At 30.7% G+C, this 22,620-nt stretch overlaps 2 protein-coding genes and 1 long non-coding RNA gene across 3 annotated transcripts in view; 2 read left to right on the top strand and 1 right to left on the bottom strand.

The window, feature by feature from the left end:
• The window catches only part of LOC149477918 (uncharacterized), a 600,334-nt gene extending 586,563 nt beyond the window's left edge, over window positions 1-13,771 (top strand). Inside the window, exon 3 of the mRNA XM_089710024.1 lies at window positions 13,543-13,771. The gene's annotated coding sequence lies outside the window, so the exon portion shown is untranslated. The remainder of the gene's footprint in view (window positions 1-13,542) is intronic.
• Window positions 2,298-3,861, bottom strand: LOC149477919 (uncharacterized). The gene is made up of 2 exons (XR_016317504.1): window positions 3,074-3,861; window positions 2,298-2,563 (listed from the first exon to the last, which is right to left on the bottom strand). It is a non-coding gene; the product is annotated as an uncharacterized LOC149477919 (long non-coding RNA).
• On the top strand, window positions 8,330-21,094 carry LOC149477917 (uncharacterized). Its single transcript, XM_089710018.1, has 3 exons — window positions 8,330-8,789; window positions 13,732-13,859; window positions 20,811-21,094. The coding sequence occupies exons 1-3, from the start codon at window positions 8,390-8,392 to the stop codon at window positions 20,991-20,993; spliced, it is 711 nt and encodes a 236-aa protein (XP_089566144.1). The 5' UTR covers window positions 8,330-8,389; the 3' UTR covers window positions 20,994-21,094.
• Window positions 21,095-22,620: the final 1,526 nt, after the last annotated feature.

Genomic DNA, 22,620 nt, shown 5'->3' with positions numbered 1-22,620 from the left:
TAGGATTTTTATGAGATTTCCATCGCGAATGAAATTTATATTTTTCTTTAATCATGTTAATTAAGGCTGGAGTGTACCATTTAGGATATCTATGGCGTGATGAAATTTTTATTGTTGGTACAAACCTCTCAATCACACTATTTAAAACGCTATAAAAACAAGCAGTAGCTTCATCGACCGAACCCGAATTTAGAAGTGAGCCCCAATCAACTTTGCTTATTTCAATATTTATTGCATCATAATTCGCACTAAAGAATTTTTTTAATTTAATAAATTGAGGTCTAAATGGTTTAATATAAATATCATTTATGGTTATAACTAGGGGCCAGTGATAGCGGTCTATATTAACAAGTGAATCGGAGCACACAATGTTATTACATTCTATTAAAAAATTCGAAAATATAAGATCTAGAATATTTCCACAACAGTTTGTCGAGAAATTATACTGTCGCGCCCCCATTAAATTTATAATATTTAGAAGTTCCAATGCAGCTTCCGAACATTGGGAGTTATTGTTACCAGTTAAATTGTAGGTGAAATTATCACTCCATGAAATAAAAGGTAGGTTAAAATCTCCAGCGACGAAGTACGTATTATTAGGGTAATTTTCATAAAGTGTTAATAGGGAGTGGTTAAACTTTTTTAACGTATTCGGTAAATCAGAGTTGGGAGGAATATATACGGCTATTATTTGAAAATCACCTTCGTTTTTAGAAAAATGATTATTAAAAACCTCCGCAGGAATTGTGATCCAAACACTTTCTACGTCGTCGCACCGTATATTTTTATTATAATATGCCATTAACGATTTTTTAACGCACAATAGGACACCACCACCTTTATTTTTGTTTTTTCTATCGAACCGAAAAACATCGTAGCGAGCGTCACAAACTTCAGAGTCCAAAACACTGTCACATAACCAACTTTCCGTTATAATTATAATGTCATAATTACTTGATGCTATGTTTTTATGCAATTCTGGTAACTTAGTTCGTAAACCGCGAGTATTCTGATAATAAATATTTAAACAACTACTTTTCGAGGCCATTGAAAGATATAGGTAAAAACTTTAATCAATATATTAATGTACCTATTATTATTTAGTATGTAAGTTACCTTTGCAGGCGTAAGTAAATATACAAAACAACGATAGAATACATTAATAACACAATTTACCGTAAGTAATATTATTTTATAAAACAGAATTGCGTAATAATCTTTAAAATATAAAAATAAACTAATGCGACGAAGAATATTGCGAGAAATGCGGGTAGTTGAGAAACAATTGTCCGTATTTAAGGGGGCGCATAAAGCAAAATAACCAATCTTCTATTAGATGATACGTGTAATATGCAAGACCAAATCTAAAAAATAAAATATATATCAAACTAGATGATATGTTCAACGATTCTGTTTAATCAAAAACATAAAATATTAAAATTGACTCGATAAAAAAAAATCACCAAGTTAGCTCTAATTTTCACACTTTTACGTTTTCTACTTGACATGGTAATACTTATTATGATTTTTTTTTCATAAACAATTATATTAAAACATTTGCAAGATATTTGTCAGAGCATTTTGTGTAATTACTTTTAGTTTTGGTTTTATCTGCGATAAACCACTTTTGGCGCTCTTTTTTTCTCGAGATAAACGTTTGATCTTGTCACGATAAAAGTGGTTTATCGCAGATAAAACCAAAACTAAAAGTAATTACACAAAATGCTCTGACAAATATCTTGCAAATGTTTTAATATAATTGTTTATGAAAAAAAAATCATAATAAGTATTACCATGTCAAGTAGAAAACGTAAAAGTGTGAAAATTAGAGCTAACCTGGTGATTTTTTTTTATCGAGTCAATTTTAATATTTTATGTTTTTGATTAAACAGAATCGTTGAACATATCCTCTAGTTTGATATATATTTTATTTTTTAGATTTGGTCTTGCATATTACACGTATCATCTAATAGAAGATTGGTTATTTTGCTTTATGCGCCCCCTTAAGCAAAAAGGAACCACCCAGCAAAAACGCACTTCTGAGATATCAAAGGATTTACAAAAACATTTGCAGCTCTGTTAGATGAAGTAAAATTAAAATTTATTTTATTTAAATTCATTGATAAATTACTTATTTAAGTATGTGTATATAAATTTTCTCTGAATATTCTTAAACTTTCTAGATAATTAAGAAAATGTGCATGTGGTTCCTTTTAACATTTATCAATTGATAGGTTTTCTCTTATACAAAAAGGAACCACATCCCAGGGATTTCATGATATAAATGAAACTATGTATTTATAATATCGTAATTAAAGCTTTAATTAATAAAATACATAAAATAATACTTATATAGGACGTTTATTCGACGTTATCATCAAATTGGATTTCGAAATCCACCGTGTCTAGTCCATCTATGTGTATCTTCTATTGCATCATCACTAATGAGACCGTTATAAAAACTGTGCATCTTGTGGAATGAGATGTAATATGGACTGAATATCGCTAGAAGGTGAAGAAAGCTTCTCCAGAGGCAGCGACGTATAAGGTTCTTCGTTATCTTCTGTAATAAAAAGAAAAAAGACCGAAGACCGAATCGAGAAATTCCGTTACGAAAAAACCTCACTCCGACGGGCTCGGAGGTGTGGCTTGAAGGCATGCTATGCAATAGCTTTACCGCGGCAGTCCCCGAGTGCCACACGTCTTTTTTTATTCTGTTTTTTAGTATTTGTTGTTACAGCGGCATCAGAAATACATCTAAACGTATTTTACCAAAATAGTAGGTAGGTACCTAGATCATCGACAGTTATTTTTAAAACGGGGTTTAGACTTTAGTAGTTTCATCTCACAATGACAGATGAATCGTAACAAAATGACTCTTAATTCGACTTGCCTTCGTGAACAACGACATTGTCGTTAAAATACGTAAATCCACAGAGGATTCCTCTTGTACTTACTTAATGAACTATCTTCTTAAAATCACACCACAATCGGGAATGAATCAAAAGTGGATAAAGCGTACCTGCATCTCAGATTCAATAAGTACTTATATGCATTAAATAAAACTACTTACCCGTTGTATCTTCATTATTATCTTCGGTGTTCGTCTCCAATGCTTTTCTTACCCATTGCTTGCTTATTTATTTATTACTAAACATTTTCACATTTAATTTTAAAGGTAATAATTAACAAAAACAATAGAACTTACTTCGCGGAGGAAAAAAACACCGTCGCGTATTCGAACTACTTCGCTGAATGTCACCTATATTGACAGATGTTCGACGTTTTACTTAAAAAATCGGAGTTTTGCACTTAAGTAATGAAATACGTTGTTTAAAGATGAGAAGCATTGTAACAAGTCAAGGCATTTGGTTCCATATAGCGATGATGGTTTTCAGAATGTTTTACAATATTTATTTATGCATAATAGAACCGAATGCTTGTGGTTTTATTTTGCAATAAAAAAATACAATTAAATTATGTATTTATTTTACGCATAACCATACCACAGAAACCTGGTTCCATTTTGTGTATTAAAAATAATTGTTATTAATAGAAATATGTGTAATGTATAATGGTACCAAGTAGGTGTGGATCTGTTTTGTATAAAATGACATGATAGTAATATCGTTTATTTGTTTGAACAAAGCAGTCCCGTGGTGCTGTGGTTCGGTTTTGCTTAATATGGTATTATTCGTTGTTGCTGGTGGTTCCTTTCTGCTTTTAGTATACCTTGTTTCCAACGTAAAAATCATGTGGTTCTTGTTTGTATAAGAATTTAGACCACTTTTGGATGAGTATTCTTCAATAAAAGCAAAAAACGAAATTTGTCGAGTGGTTCCATTTTGCATAAATACGGACAATTATTCAAAGTTGTGGAATGTTGCGATCGTATGATGAATATTAGGGGTGCGAAACCTTTTATTTTAACGCGGATTAGAAAAAATTTAATGCAGAGAATAAATAAATGTACGTTTATTTTTAGGGAGGTGAATAAAGTTGTGTTCTGTTTTCGATAAGAGTATATGTGAAGAGTGTAAGTATGCGTGTTAAAAAGTGTTAAAATTTGCTAATTATCTTATTAGTTACTTAGAAAACATCATTGATATCGTTCGAAGTAAAAAATATAAATAATAGCGTGTTGATTAGTTTTAGAATGGGTTCCAAATTGATTGTAGTTTATTGTAGTGGCAAGAAAATTCTTTATTTGCGTTGTTTTATCTCAAATTATTGCAAGAAGGTCACAATAACAAGATTTTAAAAAATAAATAACACTTGTTCAAAAACTACAAACGATGCCAATAAATGTAGTATAGGTCAATTTTTTGTAGTCTTATTAGTTACTTAGAAAACATCATTGATATCGTTCGAAGTAAAAAATATAAATAATAGCGTGTTGATTAGTTTTGGAATGGATTCCAAATTGATTGTAGTTTATTGTAGTGGCAAGAAAATTCTTTATTTGCGTTGTTTTATCTCAAATTATTGCAAGAAGGTCACAATAACAAGATTTTAAAAAATAAATAACACTTGTTCAAAAACTACAAACGATGCCAATAAATGTAGTATAGGTCAATTTTTTGTAGTCTTATTAGTTACTTAGAAAACATCAAAACATAAAAAAACAATACATATGTTATTTTATGTAATAAAATAATCATAAATATTTATATGCAATTACAAGAGTGATATGTGATATAACTTAGTACTACTATTTGTTATTTTTTTTATAATTTCAACTAATAATAAAATCGTTTGTAGTTTTTGAACAAGTGTTATTTATTTTTTAAAATCTCGTTATTGTGACCTTCTTGCAATAATTTGAGATAAAACAACGCAAATAAAGAATTTTCTTGCCACTACAATAAACTACAATCAATTTGGAACCCATTCCAAAACTAATCAACACGCTATTATTTATATTTTTTACTTCGAACGATATCAATGATGTTTTCTAAGTAACTAATAAGACTACAAAAAATTGACCTATACTACATTTATTGGCATCGTTTGTAGTTTTTGAACAAGTGTTATTTATTTTTTAAAATCTTGTTATTGTGACCTTCTTGCAATAATTTGAGATAAAACAACGCAAATAAAGAATTTTCTTGCCACTACAATAAACTACAATCAATTTGGAACCCATTCCAAAACTAATCAACACGCTATTATTTATATTTTTTACTTCGAACGATATCAATGATGTTTTCTAAGTAACTAATAAGACTACAAAAAATTGACCTATACTACATTTATTGGCATCGTTTGTAGTTTTTGAACAAGTGTTATTTATTTTTTAAAATCTTGTTATTGTGACCTTCTTGCAATAATTTGAGATAAAACAACGCAAATAAAGAATTTTCTTGCCACTACAATAAACTACAATCAATTTGGAACCCATTCCAAAACTAATCAACACGCTATTATTTATATTTTTTACTTCGAACGATATCAATGATGTTTTCTAAGTAACTAATAAGACTACAAAAAATTGACCTATACTACATTTATTGGCATCGTTTGTAGTTTTTGAACAAGTGTTATTTATTTTTTAAAATCTTGTTATTGTGACCTTCTTGCAATAATTTGAGATAAAACAACGCAAATAAAGAATTTTCTTGCCACTACAATAAACTACAATCAATTTGGAACCCATTCCAAAACTAATCAACACGCTATTATTTATATTTTTTACTTCGAACGATATCAATGATGTTTTCTAAGTAACTAATAAGACTACAAAAAATTGACCTATACTACATCTATTAGCATCGTTTGTAGGTAAAATAGGCTGAAAAAAAGTAAGGTTTTTTTTAAAGCGGGTTCCAGCGTGACGGAGCTAATTATTATATGAGTAGAGTATTTGCATGCATTTTGTTTAATTATTTACGATGATCAGATTTTACACATAAGAAAATAGTGTTTATTATCATGCATAATAAACAAGCCAACATAGTTCAAACATCTTGATGCTAATAAGAGTTTGCAAATTTGAAAAGAAAGGTTTTTAACAACAACATCAACGTATAGCTTTTTAACGTAGGTAATCTCATAATCTATGACATTTATCATTGTTTAAACATTTACCTACGATGCTTACGTGTAGCGAATTTTAATATACCTAATTGTTTTCCAGATCAGAAAATTTCTCCAATTTATTATTTGATTCGGGCGGAAAAGTAGGTATTTTAAATATTTTTCGGATAGAAGTTAGCGGGAAGATTAATTTATTTATTCAACTCATTGTAGTTTTTTTTTTCTAATTTGTACGAATACCTATTAGTAAAATATGGATTTTTATGTTTTGAATAATTAAATAAATCGTTCATTTAGATGTACTTCATTCTGTTTGTAGAGACGAGGTTAAAAATATGAATTAAAAATATGTACGTAATAATTGTATCCCTGCAAATTCTTCTATTACAAAAATAATTCTTTTGGGCAAAATTGGTCGATTTCAAAAGAGGAGTGAGACTCATCTATCTGTGAGTGTGAGGATAAAGTTTACCTGTGTGCGTAGGCTGTCATAACTACACATCTACGTAGTATGTAGACTGAAATATATAATGGTTCTAAAGACGGATTTATTTTAATTACGAAGTAGTTAATAATATTTTGACACTTATTTTTTATATATTTTTACTAGCGGTCCGCCCCAGCTTCGCCCGTGGTACATATGAAAAATAGATGTTGGCCGATTCTCAGACTTACCCGATATGCACAGAAAATTTCATGAGAATCGGTACACCCGTTTCGGAGGAGTATGCAGACTAACATTGTGACACGAGAATTTTATATATAAGATTAAATTATTGTATCTACTTATTATTTCACAGGAAATAATAAATACGTCAAAATTTTCAACGTGTAACAATTGTACGTATAATAATAACTTTGTGCGTGTTTTATATCATTAATTTCTAATATTATTGAAATATTCTTCCGTGACCAAAAATTAATAATCAAATAACGTAGATATTATGTAGAGCAATATCCATTATCCATATATATTATTAATAATCATTATAATTAGGAAAATTGTCACATTATTATAAAATAAACTATTATACCTATCAAAACATTAATAAAATAATAATAATGAATAAAGTAGGTAGTAAATAATATGATTATTGTTCATAATTCTACTTATAAAAAATTGTCATATTATAAGTAAATAATTCCTAATTAATACATATCAAAGCATTCATAAAATATTTTAAATCAGTAAAGTAATACATAAAATGCATAACTAAATAATATTCAACGTTTTTTCCATCTGAAAATACACGACTCTAAAAGTTTTTAAAGAGTGGTAACCCTCTATTTCCTCTACACCACGTTACGATTTACCTAATCAGGAAAATGTAATTAATAACAATAAATAAATGTAATTTTATAACTGTTTATTCCGCGTGGTTTGCATGCTCCGTTCATAAACATGGAGGTGCGAACTTCGGATGCGGTAATAAACACATAACTATATTACTTACATAAGTTTTGAACATAATTGGTGAATAATATTAAACTTGCGTGACTTCAATCAATCAAATAGGTACGCGTTGAGACGATAAGTGATGTACCTATATAAAGACACATAAAGCAATATTTTGTTATTTTTTTAATTATTGAGTATACGATACCTGTAAAGATTTAAATTCAGAAATATAAAGATAATATCGGAACAGATACCTTTGACGTCTTTGCGAATATTATCTAACTTTTCTTAATGGCAAAAGACATTTTCTTGACTGTTATAAACATAAAAATCCTGTATTATTCAAATGATAATCTATTTTTTTGAAAATAAGCGTTCATGACGCTACGTTTCAGAAATTCATTGAAAGGTAATTTAGAAATGATATCATCAACTGAGTAAATCTCGACTCACTGATCATGCACCAATTTAACTAACTACTAACTTTGATTTCCAATTTTCTCACGAACTATTTAAAAATATAATAAATACGCTATTTAATTATTGCATAGAACCTGGTTGTTGTTATTATTGTCAAGTACCTAAATTCCAGTAGAATCTCATAGTAATTTGTCACCATAGACCATAGCGCATCCAAAAGCAAGTGATCTAACTTCAACTCACGACCTACGAAGACAAGCAAACAATTTTCCATTTCGCTACACACTCACACAGAAACAACACAAAATGGTGCTTTCGCATCGACCGTAAGCATCCTAGACTCCACTCACTTCCCAGCGATCGCGCGTACAATACACTCCAGTTACTTCAATGTGAACACACCTCCAGAGACTGTACCCCCGATCCAAGAGGCACAATTCTTTTTATATCGTACATAGCCTATAAATACGCGGCAGCAGTCAGTGCACACACAGTCTTTTTTATTACACCAACCATCGTGGTTCAAAGGTCAAAATGTTTGGAAAAGTGCTCGCATTACTTCTCTTGGTTAGTGTGGCGTCAGCTGATGATTTCGGGATGAAATTCTTAACGAGGGTGTACGAAGACTGTCAAAATTCGAACGGCATAGTTCCATGTTTGAAACGGAAGGCCATATTGTTTTTCGATCGAGCTGCCAGGATGGAGTCCATACCTTTGATAGATGGAGTTGATGTTGTCAAAATTTCGGATGTTGAAGAAGTTGCTAATAGTGAGAATGATATAGATGCAAGTCTGCCGAGGAATCTGGAGAGCAAAGACGAAGCGCTGACCGAAATGCTATGGGACAGGGTTGCTGCTTTTGCTAACTCCAGGACGATTCAACTGTCACTGCCTAAGATGACTGGTCAGGAACTTAACAAGGGGGTGGAAGAAGGTAAGTCAATGCTTTTAAAGTAGAAGTAAGTCACTGTATATGCCTAATTATAATTGTAAATATCACAGATGAAGGAGCAATGAATAATGACAAAATTGAATACATCACAATTGCATGATGTAGTACACTTAAGAAGATCACTGTAAACATTCAAATAAAATTATAGCAACAGTAATATAAACTCAGCTTGATTCCTGTTTTTCTAGTAATATAACACACTAGCGGTCCGCCCCGGCTTCGCCCGTGGTACATGTTTACGTTTTCTCTACATAAGAACCATCCTCGTACTTCAAGGAATATAATAAAAAAATAATTATCGAAATCGGTTCAGCCGTTCTCGAGTTATGCGCTTACCAACACATTTTGCGATTCATTTTTATATATAAGAGAAGATATATTATTTTTGCCCTACATACTAACACAATCATTTTAAACTTTTCCCTTAATAACGGAAAGTAAGTAATCTTAAATGACCTACATTCTTATCACTACAAATCACTCTAGTAAGGTAACAAAAATTTAATAAATTCACCCCTAATAATCAAAAAGCATGTTGACTTAACATTATTCTAACCCTTTATTATTTAAATAAGGGACGTAAGTAACAGAAAATTGTTCACAATACATACTAATGAAATAATTACCTTTAGGGTAGATTTCTAAGAAGATAATGTTCATATTTAAATTGGTACCTAATGGTTTTATGGGACAACAATTTTTTATGAGTTTTACGTATACGATAAATAATCTAAAGGCTGTTATTTATTCAAATTGTAAATACTGAATCATCTATGTATATGTATAAAAATGAAACCCGTTTTCCTTGGTCACGGCATCCCGCGTGAACGGGTGGACCGATTTCGATAATTCTTTTTTTATTATATTCCTTGAAGTACTAGGGTGGTTCTTATGTAGAGAAAACGTTAATATGTACCACGGGCGAAGCCGGAGCGGACCGCTAGTTGATAATAATAATATGCATGAATTGACTTCATTTTAGGAAATGATCTAGTTTAACACTTATGAAATATTTATGTACCTGTCATGCGTAAATCTAGATCGAATGAAAATCAAAGCTTTTGATCTTTATATTTTCATATTTACATTTAACTTCACTTTGTTGGTAACATATTTGTTGTTTGTTTTAATTCAAATAGATAAATAAATAAAAAACGCTTTATTGTACAATGCGCAGATATAAAATACAATAATATACAAAATGAATCTTCACCGTACAAATTGGCGGCCTTATCGCCAATATATCTTATAATTCAACTATTTTAGTAAACGTTAAAATAACCCTAACTCTAATAACTTAGTACTAATTGGAAAATACATATTCTGTTAAAGCTAAAGAAAAGGCATCTATTAATATTATTTTTTTTATAATCAAGTCCTTTACAAGGAAAAAAACCCTCCGATTTTAACCCTAAAGGGACTAAGATTTGAAAACAACATTCAAAGCCATTTCATTATTTGCTAGTATCTTAGTATTATATTATGTAATCTGTTTTACTGTAGTACATCACATCTCTACCAAATTAACATCGTAATAGACTTGAAACTGTATCTTAGATCCAACACTCCAACTCCAAGGCATAATATCTCATTGTAGTGCTTAAGATACTACTAATCTCCGCCCTTTAGCCGTGTCCTGAATTCAAAAGCTTTCTCCAGCTTAGACAGTGATTTCAAGAGGCTTTCGCGCTTAATTTGTTCACGATTCCTGCCTTTACGTCTTAAAGCAGTATTATATCCAGTGTGAGAAAAGGACAGGACTATATGGGTCGTGTAGCGCCATCACTTTCCCACACTGGAAACAATACTGCTATAAGACATCATGGTAACCCCTGGTTTGAGCACGTATTGTAGTGGTAAAAGTTTTGAGATATAATCTCATGATGAACGTGATTTTGGTCATTGGTTTGGGAAAGCCCGTATAATCGCATGTAATATTTTTTGTACTTGCGGAATAAGGTTAAATATTTACTACTCTTCAGTAATGCAATGGTAGGTACTTCATACATAAATGTTTTTTTATACGTAGAACAGTTTCTGGAATAATGGGATTTAACAATGCATGCTACAAATGCAATAAGATTATAAAAATAACACATTTATCCTGCGGCTGTATTCACGTAGTACTCACATTAATAGCTAATCTGATATTCCATATATTGTACCATTTTCATTCCAATTCATTTCAGTCATTTTATTGTTGTTTGAGCAACATAAATGATGGATAGCTTGTTCTTCTTTTGAAAAGGTTTTCCAAATATTCAAATTTCAAACATTATCATTTATAATTGTATTTACAACGTTAAGGCCACATATTAACATATTAAATATGATCAATTAATTACTGAAAGAAGTTAAAGATTCAAAGGTTATGCTTCCATTTAATCGTCGTAACATGAAAAAAGAAAACTGAAAGTTTGAAATAATTTTTGCTGTGCATACATAATATAAAAATCCAATTAGTTCCAACAATAAATTCTTCAAAAAAACTTACTTTTACGATTGTCATTATTTTAAATACGGTCGATAAAACGCAACAAAAACGAAAGGATGAGCCGTGAACCACGACATTGCATTTTTGAGAAAGTGACTTGTAATAGACAAATAATGATTTTATTGTTCTCATTAAGCATTATTTCGTCTTGACCTCTGTAATAATGGTGATTGTATGCCATTTTCTTGTTTTATTACTTTTTTGATGATTAATGAGTTTTAAGTCTCGATGATTGTCGATGCTTTTTTGTTTTTGGTTAGGTATGACTTGCACGAGGATGACATCAATTTGTATCATGATCTAATTGCATTAAAAGGCGAGCAAATTTTTATTACAAAACACGATTGAGCGTACTATCTTCATTTTGGCACTTTAAATGACTTTTTCATTAATGAATGAAGCTTAACCACAAAAAGTATGACGTGCATGATATTGTCGACGGCAATAAGTCTGAGCCCCAAATTAGCGTGTACATAAGACAACTAATCCCAACTTATAGACACCAACCCTGACCTTATTTGAACTATAAAACCGGATGAAATACTCCTAATAATTAAAACATACATGTCAATAAAATCATGAACAATCATAACTACATCTCATACAAGAGAAAGGCCAATTACCCCATTAAGATGCACACAGTACGAGCATCCATAGTGCAGAACATGTGATCTTATTATACAAATCATTATGTGTAATTGCTACCCATTTCATTTGAATTTTTATTGTAATTATACGCCATGATATTCAGTTTGTAGCTTGAAGTTCAGAGAATTTGCAAATTGCATTTGAAAGGAACCGCACCAAAAAATTATTATCGTAGATGAAATAGCGTGTGGCATTCCTGAATAAATAGTACGGATTTCAATGAAATTTGACGGTGATATAATAATATTTAGTTCATAACAATTACGAGTATTTGCACTAGTGTTATAATTAGTGGATATTTGACACTAAAATTGTATAAAATTACAATGGGTACTTAAAAACTTGTCCATATTATATTCACTCGCTTTTCTCATATCAGGCCGAGATTTAAATTGAGTAAATTTCATTAAAAACAACTAACATATAAATTGAATTAATACGAATAATCCGATTTTATTTCACCTTATCTAGAATCCTCAACATTATTGCATATAAGTAAACAAAATGATTATGTAATTAATTGTATTCATGATGAAATGAATAAATGATTTGATTTGATTTGATTTGATTTGAAATACGTTTAAGAAAAACTTACTTAAATAATAAAGAGTACCTCTCGACTGACTCTTGTTATATCTGTTGCTATCAAGAAGGATTTTTCATTGCCTAAAGGTAAGGAAAAACTAGAAGAAACCAAAAGTAGAAATAAAATATATGCATTTTACATAATGACCATTTATGTGCGTATTTATACAATCGGAAGTAATAAACTCTGTTATCTTCACACCTAAATATCCGGATTCGTTTAAAATCAACATTTATAACCCATTTCACGTAAATTACATATATACCATTTAATTACTAGTTTTCCACTTTCAGTTAATTATCTGAATAAGGAAGTTACGGGTATATTTATAACAATAATTAAAGTAAATATTACGTTTAGCATGTTGGCTGAAGTTGGCGTGGCCTTATTCTGATAACAATGTTTCAAAACATACACATATTTTGATAGAATTTATGAAAAAAATACGTGTGGCACTCGAAGACTGCCGCGGTTGCGCTATTGCATAGCATCGCATCGCTGTGCCGGTTGGAGTGGGGGGTGTTAGGTTTTTTCGTTACGGAATTTTTACATTCGGTCGCCACGCACAAAATCTGAGATAAAAGCTATGCAATAGCTTAAAAATAAAATGTAGAGATACTTAATTTTAGGCCTTATAGATTAGTCCATTGAATAAAAAGTTCTAGAGTGCGTGAGTTAGTAACGTAAGAATATGTTTCTTCGGAAACATGTCAAGAGTCCCTAGGTAATAAACATACTAAAACCCCGGGACACTAGGAGGAGCCCCGGAGTGGGGGGAGGGGGGGAATGGGTCCATTTTTTCGTTTTTCATTTAGATTCTATGTGTTGGAAGTTGGTATTAAAATTTTCTTCAAATTATTTAATGTCAAACGTTGAACTATGTTCCTTTCTTCGATTTTAGATGTGAAGCTGACCCACTGAAGACTAAAATTATATCAATTATCAACTTCCTCATTAACAAATTATCTTTTTTTATGAACTCCCTACCATTATAAACATATTTATAGTTAATATTGAACTTATAATTAATGTATTTCTTGCGATGAAACTAATTTCAACCGACATTCCGAAAAATGGTAGAGGTCGTAGCGTGGTCGTAGCATATTCTTATAACTTGTGTATGTTATTTCTATTAGTTTTCATAAATATTACAATTTTACATAATATAATTAAAATATTATTACACACAATTCCAGGGCGAGGAAAGATGAAGAAGATGATGGGAATGATGATGATGGGAGCCGCTATGAAAATGGCTGCTATGATACCAGTGGCTATGGCTGGTCTCTTCATTTTAGCGGGAAAAGCACTGATTGTTTCAAAGGTATGTAATTTGTAATTAGAACTCGATGAGTTGAATTATTGTAATTTTTTCAAAGGTTTAAAAGCTATGATCTTAATTTCAGTTGAGACAAGTAAAAACTAATATAAATTTAATCTAGATACCCCTATATTGTGAAAAAAACAGGTAAAATAAATTAGCTTAAAACAACATAACGAAGTAAAGAAAAGTACAATCATTATATCCGTGATAGTTGAAATACTTATTGTCTGCGTCTTTTTTTTCATGAAACTGTTTAAAATTTCATAACATTTATATATGTGAATCCTGCTGAAATCATAATACATTTTATATATATAGGGGATTTACTATTCCTAATTATTTACCATAATATACTCACATAATTCATCGTAAAATTCTTCAGTTCAATGAAATTTGTAAAAACTTGAAATAAACCTTTGGAAAGATTTCTCTACGAAAATAGCACGAACCACTAAAGGTAAAAGTAATTCGTGAGCTATTTAATCTATGATTAAATGAACTGATTACAATCAGAGAAAACGTGGAAAATGTATATAGAGCTCTATAGTGGCTTTGGCCGTGGGAATACAACATGGCAATGAACTAATTGTATGGAAAATTGGGTTAAAACGCATAGGTATCTACGAGCATTGCTATTGTTATATAAACAGATACAATGGTAAATGGCAGGGAATGAAATGCACTTTTTCAAAACAAGTATTATAATTTTATAGATTCCGATTTTAACAGCTGATCCACAAATAATATATAATTCTATGCTATTCTTTTCAATTATTAGGCTTATCTTGACATTTGTCCAAATCTTGAAAAAGTGTGTCTTGAAAAAGTCTACGTCCAAAAGTCCATCTTTAGCAATTATTAACTTAAGCACTTTTCCATAATTCAAAAAATATTTTTGAAATTGTGTCGATTTCCATGAAGGTCCATTGGACGAGGAAGACTAACTTATTATCACACTAAATCCAATAAATATGATTCATTTAAGAACGCTGCTAAAACGCGAGAGCAGACGAAGTATAATATTGTGAACTAATTAATTATAAATAATTTAAAATTTGATCATCAGCCCATAAACGATCCCATGGCATGAGGATATGAGGGTACAGGCCATAATCCACCACGCTGGCCAAATGCGGGTTGGCGGATGACACCTGTCGTCGAACTTTAAATTCTTCGCCACGTTTTCCTCACGATGTTTTCCTTCACCTTCACAATTTGATAATACGGATAAAATAAAAAAAGATATCAAAATTAGAACAACACCATACTGTTCCAAGATTCTTAATATTTTCTCTAGTAGAAACTAGAAAACATCCTCTACTCGATACATTAGCAGGAACTATAGATTTCTAATGATGTTCTTATAGCCTGTATCGAATTGGTCTCGATGACATTGCGCTTGGTGACTTGCCTTGGAAGTAGAACAATGATGTGAACATAATATACTATAATAGGTGCTATTGTTGAATGTGGGAAGTAAGATGAGTCGATAAATCTCGCAATTTAATAGGTGATAAGTGGCTGTTGACTTGAGAGCAAATTTTGCGTTCTTAGTAAGAGTGTGTATGGTTTGAAAAAGTTAAAAATTTAGATTTGTATGTTTGATGTCATTTTAAACGGTTTATATGGCTCGACATGATACTCAAAAGTATTATTTCAGTATTTTTTTTATTTTTATATTCATTGCTATTCCTTCTGCTATGCACATGGATTGTTCAACTTTATCGATATAATGTTAACGTACCTATACAACCAATACTTCTCGCGATGCTTTTGATATTTATTATTTTCTTTTAAACATCAGTAAGCTACCGATATCGTATCGATTTACATTTTTACTTCGTTTTTGTTTATTTTTCTGGACTTTTGACGAGATGCTAATCCATTTCATAAATCTTTACATTATTTTAAAATGCTTATAAAATTTGAAATTGTTGAAACTACAGCTTGATATTTATAGCGTTTGATATGAAAATGAGAGTCTTTGTTTTATATATTACTTACTAGCTTACTTTTTACTACGAATATAAAGCTTAAAACTGACAGTTAACACAAAAGCTACATTCTCCATCCTATTACAAGAATGAAAGGCACTACATTTTCTAAGATCAAGCCAAAGATAAACGGACATTTATTTACTACCTAGGTTTCCTAGACTTTCACCATTAGCATAGAACATAGAGTTTTGAATTAAGGTCTTTATTTCCATTTATGTTGCCATTAATAGCTGTTTCCTGTGATGTTTTATCTCATTAAATTAATAGCATAATACGTTATTCACTTTCTTTACAATACTCTACAATTTTTAAGACTTACACTGTAATATTTTTACAATTATTGTGAAAATTAAGATACTGAAGGAGATTATAAATGTGGGAGTTTGTAAGGATGGGTTTTGTATGTTTGTTACTCTGTCAGGAAAAAACTGCGAGGCGGATTTGGACCAATCTTTGTAGTGAGCTATAAAAATACTTGATTTTGCAATTTATTTACATCCCTTAATTAGAACAATTAAGTACAGTAAAGGTATATAACTGTTTGTGGAACAGCTCTGTTACTACTGACTAAGTACGTGTCTTCTTGATCAGCAAAGCAGCAGCCGAAAGCTAGTACTAATACTGAAATTTATAAATTACTAGCTTTCCGCCCGCGGCTTCGCCCGCATTTTCAAAGATAAACCCGCATAGTTCCCGTTTCCGTGGGATTTCCGGGATAAAACTTATGTGTTAATCCAAGTTACCCTCTATATGTGTGCTAAAATTCATTGTAATCGGTTCAGTAGTTTTTGCGTGAAAGAGTAACAAACATCCATAAATCCATACAAACTTTCACATTTATAATATTAATAGGATTATGACTAAATTCATATCAATTTTTAATTAAACCTCAATTCAAATTCTCCCAAAAAGTAAGTATTACCAAATCAATTTGTCTACCGAAATCAAAACCACAAGAAACTCGATAATTACTTAATTACGCATTGAATTAAACATTCAAATAACTATTGAAGTAACAAAAAAGTATATTTATATCCGTGTCATTTGATAACATTTATCTAAATAAAGCGCGCAAACCAAAATAAATGTTACATAACAACAAACTTATCAAAAGCCGGCTATATCTGTCCGGCCATTGACACCTCGGATAACGAACCGCAAATTTAAATCTTATTACCACTGCATAGGGTTTCAACTCATCCACTTATGAGATTTCAACAAGAATTTAATAAGTGTATGTAGTGTGGCCTTCGGTGGTCCATTTACGTGCCTCTGTTCACAGTAATCTTGTATAAAGATTCGGTGTTGCTAGATTATAAATATCCCGAGATTTCCCAAATTTTACGGAGATCTCTCTTAACTTTTCATTTCAAATAATTGCCCATTAAAACTCTAGTATGTTTATAGACACTATAAATCGTTTTAAGTTTCATTAAAAATCGAACTACAAATCTATTTCCCCAAACATCGATGTTATTCAACACAAAATAACTTCACATAATATAATGAGAAAACACCCTATTATTTACCTAACAGTTTCATCTGCAACAATGCTTCAAAATCAAAGCCCCATTTTTATCTGCCTCTCAAACTATCCTAACAATTTGTGACAACATTATTTTAAAACAAAATATTACTTCACAAGACGAAACCTTTTCTTCTATTTGCCCAGTTTTAATCCAATTTTTAACACAAACACTGCACTGTTTCTCGCACTCGGCAACCCTAGGCAACAATTAACCAGTCCGCCGCCGTCAGTCAGTCAGTGAACATCTCCCGTCGCTCCAAGTAAATCTCGTGCGGCTTGTATGTCACCAAGCTGTATGAGATTTACTTAGACTGATAGGAAATTGGCAACCCTGGCACGGATTTGTAAAATTTAATCACTACATAGTATAAAGCAAAGTCGCTTTCCCTGTCCCTATGTCCCTATGTCCCTATGTCCCTTTGTACGCTTAAATCTTTGAAACTACGCAACGGATTTTGATGCGGTTTTTTTTAATAGATAGAGTGATTCAAGAGGAAGGTTTATATGTATAATAACATCCATTAAATAGTGGAGAAGTACTGTTATTTTTGAGGTTTCTAATGTGATGTCGTAAAAAATTACATTGTTTCCGCTTATATTGCAAACGCAGGCTGAACCCTACGAGTTTTATCAAAATAATGTACTAAGTATTATACATATTGAAAAGGTCTACAGAAAAGTCCGCGATGGTATATGTCTATCTCTTATGGATAACCCACAATAAATTTTTTTTGTCATTTACTTTTTACGACAAATAAAAGCTAATTTTCGAAGCGATTTTCACCAATACAGCATTAATCCTTAACCAATTAAATACCTTGAATACATTGTTCATTTAATATTGATCTATATGGCCCTTTACACCGTATGATTTAAGTGAATATTTTCGAAGATATTACAGATTTAAAAATTGCGGGACGTAGCGTTTGCGGCGGTACCGGCCGGCTGGGCCGCTATGTTTTTATATACAACGTTCACAGTTTTTCTGTAGTGTATTTAGTATCAGCATTGCACCCGTGCGAAGCCGGGGCGGGTCGCTAGTGAAATATATAAAAAAATGTTTTATTTAGCTGCCACGGATTGGTATAAACGGGCATTTTAATTTATTTGATAATCTACTATATAAAAATAAGTTGGGTTTTCCTTCCTGACGCTATAATTGAGTATTTGAATAAAAAAAAATTATTGATTTTTTTTTATGTATTTTGAAACTTTATTATCAATAATATTGATATTTAATGAAAATAACTTCAAAAATAATTTTTTTCCGTTAATTATAAGCAATTAAAAATTGATGAAATTTAAATTAGAATCACGTGACTACAAACGCGCCATGACTGCAGGTCACCATAGTTGTGACGTCATAATGTTATAGCTATTAAGTACATAGCGTTTACGGCTATTACACGTGACTAGACAATAATATTGCAAATTTATTGCTAAGATGCGATTTGTTTGTTGGTTCCGAATTAGTTAGTTAGTTACGAAAATAATATTCTTGATGTTGATATATTTATGATCACCGATTTTTGTCAGGAGTTGCCTTTGTAGTATTCGTACAAAATGGTACAAAACGATAACTTTTGAGGTTCGCCATTTTTAATATAAATTTAAATAATATAATTAACAATTAATATAATTAATATGTAATTTAATAATGATAACAAAATTAAATAGATCAAAACACTGTATTTATTATTAACACGCTTTTATTAGCTTCACCGGTATGTTTGTATATAACCGACTCCTTTCGAAGTTTCGACCCGATTTTGACCCACAAATTTTGAACACTTATCAAGGTCCGATGACAATACAATAATATCATAAATTTTATCCTTTTATACTGATAAGGATCGCCAGGATCAGCTTAAAACCATGGCTTAAAACATATGTTTGTAAGTAACCAATTCTCCTTTCGATTAGATTTAGACCCACTATAAACCGACGGATTTAATTTAAATTTTGTATACTTATAAAAACCCGGTAACAATACAATAATTTCATGCATTTATCTTATTATCCTGTTTAGTTTTTCAAACTATATTTATTTTTCTATCAACTGCAATGAGTGAAAACTAACATTATGACGTCACACGCGCTCGGGTGACGCTTCGCGAGTTGTCGGCGTGTCTTCGGTACTGGATTCAAAGACTCATTTTTATTTTGAAATAACTTTTGAATTATTGCAAAAAAATAAAAATAAAAACAGTTTTGTTATAAAACTAATATATAATCTTTCCATTTATCACAAAAAAAATTTTCATTCAAATACTCAATTCCAGAACGATTTCCACGGTTTTGCATACATTGGAAAGGTCTCGGGCTCCGTGGGGTTTATAGCAAAGAAAAGGTGTCTCTGGTGGCGAAACGGAGTTCGCCCGGTTTGCTAGTGATGTTTCAAATTGAAGCCACAATTCAAATAGTTGATGAAAATGTAGAATGTTTGTAAACAATCTTTCCGATTCAACTTCAGTCTATGTGTTTAGTGTGTCGATGGATCGTTCATTTGTAAAATTAATAAATGTCCAAGTTATGACCGAAATTAAATTTTATTTCATTCATATTATGTTTATATGAACAAATTAAGAATAAAACATATTATTAAATCATTAAAAGATGTTTAATCAAAATTCATAAATAACCTTAACAACTTATAAAGAATTATAATAAAAAATTGTATAAACGTTTATGCAAATGTAATGCAAACAATTTTGCAAATATTTACTACACTGAGTAATATTGCATTGTTTATACTATGGCTTCTTTTATACAATTAGAATAAGAAGGAAGCCCTTTCATGTTATACAGTAATGTCCCTTATATAAATAGAATTCGCAACAGATACTTATTAGTTATTACTTTCAATAAAATAGGAATAGTTTTTGAGAAACATAATAACTAGTTGTATATTATATAGATTGATTTTGAACCAACAACGGAAATATTTAATCAACAAAATATAAAGGTAATCACATTTATAATACACTATCTCTATACATAATAATTATAATATTACCTATATCATTCGCTTAATCCCAATATTCAGGGTTATCATCGACTGTTCAATACAGTTACAGTTAATATGTCTTAAAACAACAGATTTAAAATCAGCCCGTGTCACTTTCGCATTACATGTTAAGTACCTAGCCTTTGTAAACTACGAACTAATTCAAATATAAATTTAATAAATTATACTTCTAGAAGAACTTTTGTATTGGCATAACATAGTTTTACCATTTACGTTTGATTTATTTACATTACATTACATAATAAATTATATACTAAAACCTTCCTCTTGAATCACACTATCTATTACGAAAAACCGCATCAAAATCCGTTGCGTAGTTTTAAAGATTTAAGCATACACATAGGGACAGAAAAAATGACTTTGTTTTATATTATGTAGTGATGTCTTCCTTTTTCCAGATCGCCTTACTCCTCGCTGGTATCTTAGCCCTGAAGAAGCTGATCGCAGCCAAGAACAGTGGAGGCGGTGGGCATGATAGTCATAGCAGCGGCTGGTCGTCCGGCGGCTCAAGTGGAGGCTGGGACAGACGGTCGTATGATGACGCAGCAGATTTGGTTTATTCCGCCTATAAGAAAGCTTAGGATATGTTAGACTATACAAGATGTAATATTACGAGAATGTATTGGGGTGTATAATTTGGAAGTTGATGTGACTGGAATTCGTATTCCGTGGATTTATTGAATGGTAAATAAATTTGAAGATAGTTTCAAATCAAAATAATGTTATCAAAAGGTGCAGAATTTGATATTTCAGGTATTATTATAACTTCGGGATACTTTTAGCATGTTTTAGTAATTGGAATTCTGTATAGAAATGTTCACATTATTTAGTTAGCTTGGAATGAATAAAGGTATTGTTTCATCCAATAATTAAAATAAAAATGTCTGTTTATATACAAAGGTATCCTGTACTATTGTAATTTTTCTCGGAACACCAAAAAAATGTATCTATATTAAGAGTATTTATTATTCATATTTTTTGACAATTCGTGTAGGCCAAATTCGTGAATATTACGAAATTTCTAAAACGAATGCGATAGAATTTATAAGTTCTGATCAATTATAATGTACAAATTGGAATCAAACTTATATGTAAAGGCCAGCATTGTATACTTCGAATACTCAAACTCATCTATAATAGTTCTAAGCTTGTTCTAAGGTTTTAAAAAATATGCAATCATACTATGAGGTTACACATAAATTTAAAATTGTGTAAACTGTTAGTATTGGGCATGTATATTATTCTAACTTTCGCAAAACTGTTATGACAATACATTATTTAAAATATAACTTTACTATTGTATTGTCTGAAAAGTATATGTAAATAATAATATTATAATGTTTGTACTGAATTATATAAGGCACGTAGAATATAACTGCCAATGTACCTTATATAAAATGTTAATTGTTCGAAAATGAACAATAAAAAAAGTATTTTTTATAAAAAGTATTAAGACGAAGTCTGTAAGTGTATACTATAATTATTTATTTAACTTATTTATTGCTTTTTCATGTTGTGTTTTCTAAATAAAAATAAATTATTTAATTATGTTTTTAATTTTCCCGGCTTTCCATTGATTGTTCCACGCACGATTGTTCAAATAAAATATGTGATATGTCACATCAGATCAGAAGCGGGATTCAATATTGCGTCCGTCGCCAAGATGCGATGCAGTTTTATCTATTAATTAAAAAAATTCAGAAAAGTATGAGCTGAAAAATACAAAATTTTTGAATGGATGTAGTATTATATAAAATTACTAGCTGTTCCCCGCTGTTTCACTCGCATTGCTCCGCTCCTGTTGGTCTTAGCGTGATGATATATAGCCTATAGCCTTCCTCGATAAATGGGCTATCTAACACCGGAAGAATTTTTCAAATCGGACCAGTCTGTAGTTCCCGAGATTAGCGCGTTCAATCAAACAAACAAACAATCAAAGAAACATACAAACTTTTCAGCTTTATAATATTAGTAGATATAGAATAAGGAAGTATAATTATAAGTATTAATTAATTATAATTATAAGTAGTAATTAATTATAATTACTACTTATAATTATACTTCCTTTTAGTAATACTATAACTTGATCTGGATCAGTCATTAATTAGTGTTAATTGCCTGTTAGCTAAAGTATCTACCATTGCCAAATATGTATGGATTAATAGACCTAGATAAGCTTCCTATAGTATCTACTGTCTACAGCTGTAC

This window comes from Colias philodice, chromosome 23 (assembly GCF_061535455.1).
Source record: "Colias philodice isolate Cphi_HAF_F1 chromosome 23, ilColPhil1 Martin Lab GWU primary, whole genome shotgun sequence".
Lineage (NCBI taxonomy): Eukaryota > Metazoa > Arthropoda > Insecta > Lepidoptera > Pieridae > Colias > Colias philodice.
This window is presented reverse-complemented; position numbering and strand designations above follow the sequence as displayed.

Excerpts from the sequence above, each read along its gene's own strand:
- LOC149477917 (XM_089710018.1), top strand. The coding sequence starts at position 8,390 with ATGTTTGGAAAAGTGCTCGCATTACTTCTCTTGGTTAGTGTGGCGTCA. Across the intron at positions 8,790-13,731 it reads TAACAAGGGGGTGGAAGAAG|GGCGAGGAAAGATGAAGAAG; the intron begins GTAAGTCAATGC and ends ACACAATTCCAG. Across the intron at positions 13,860-20,810 it reads AAGCACTGATTGTTTCAAAG|ATCGCCTTACTCCTCGCTGG; the intron begins GTATGTAATTTG and ends TCCTTTTTCCAG.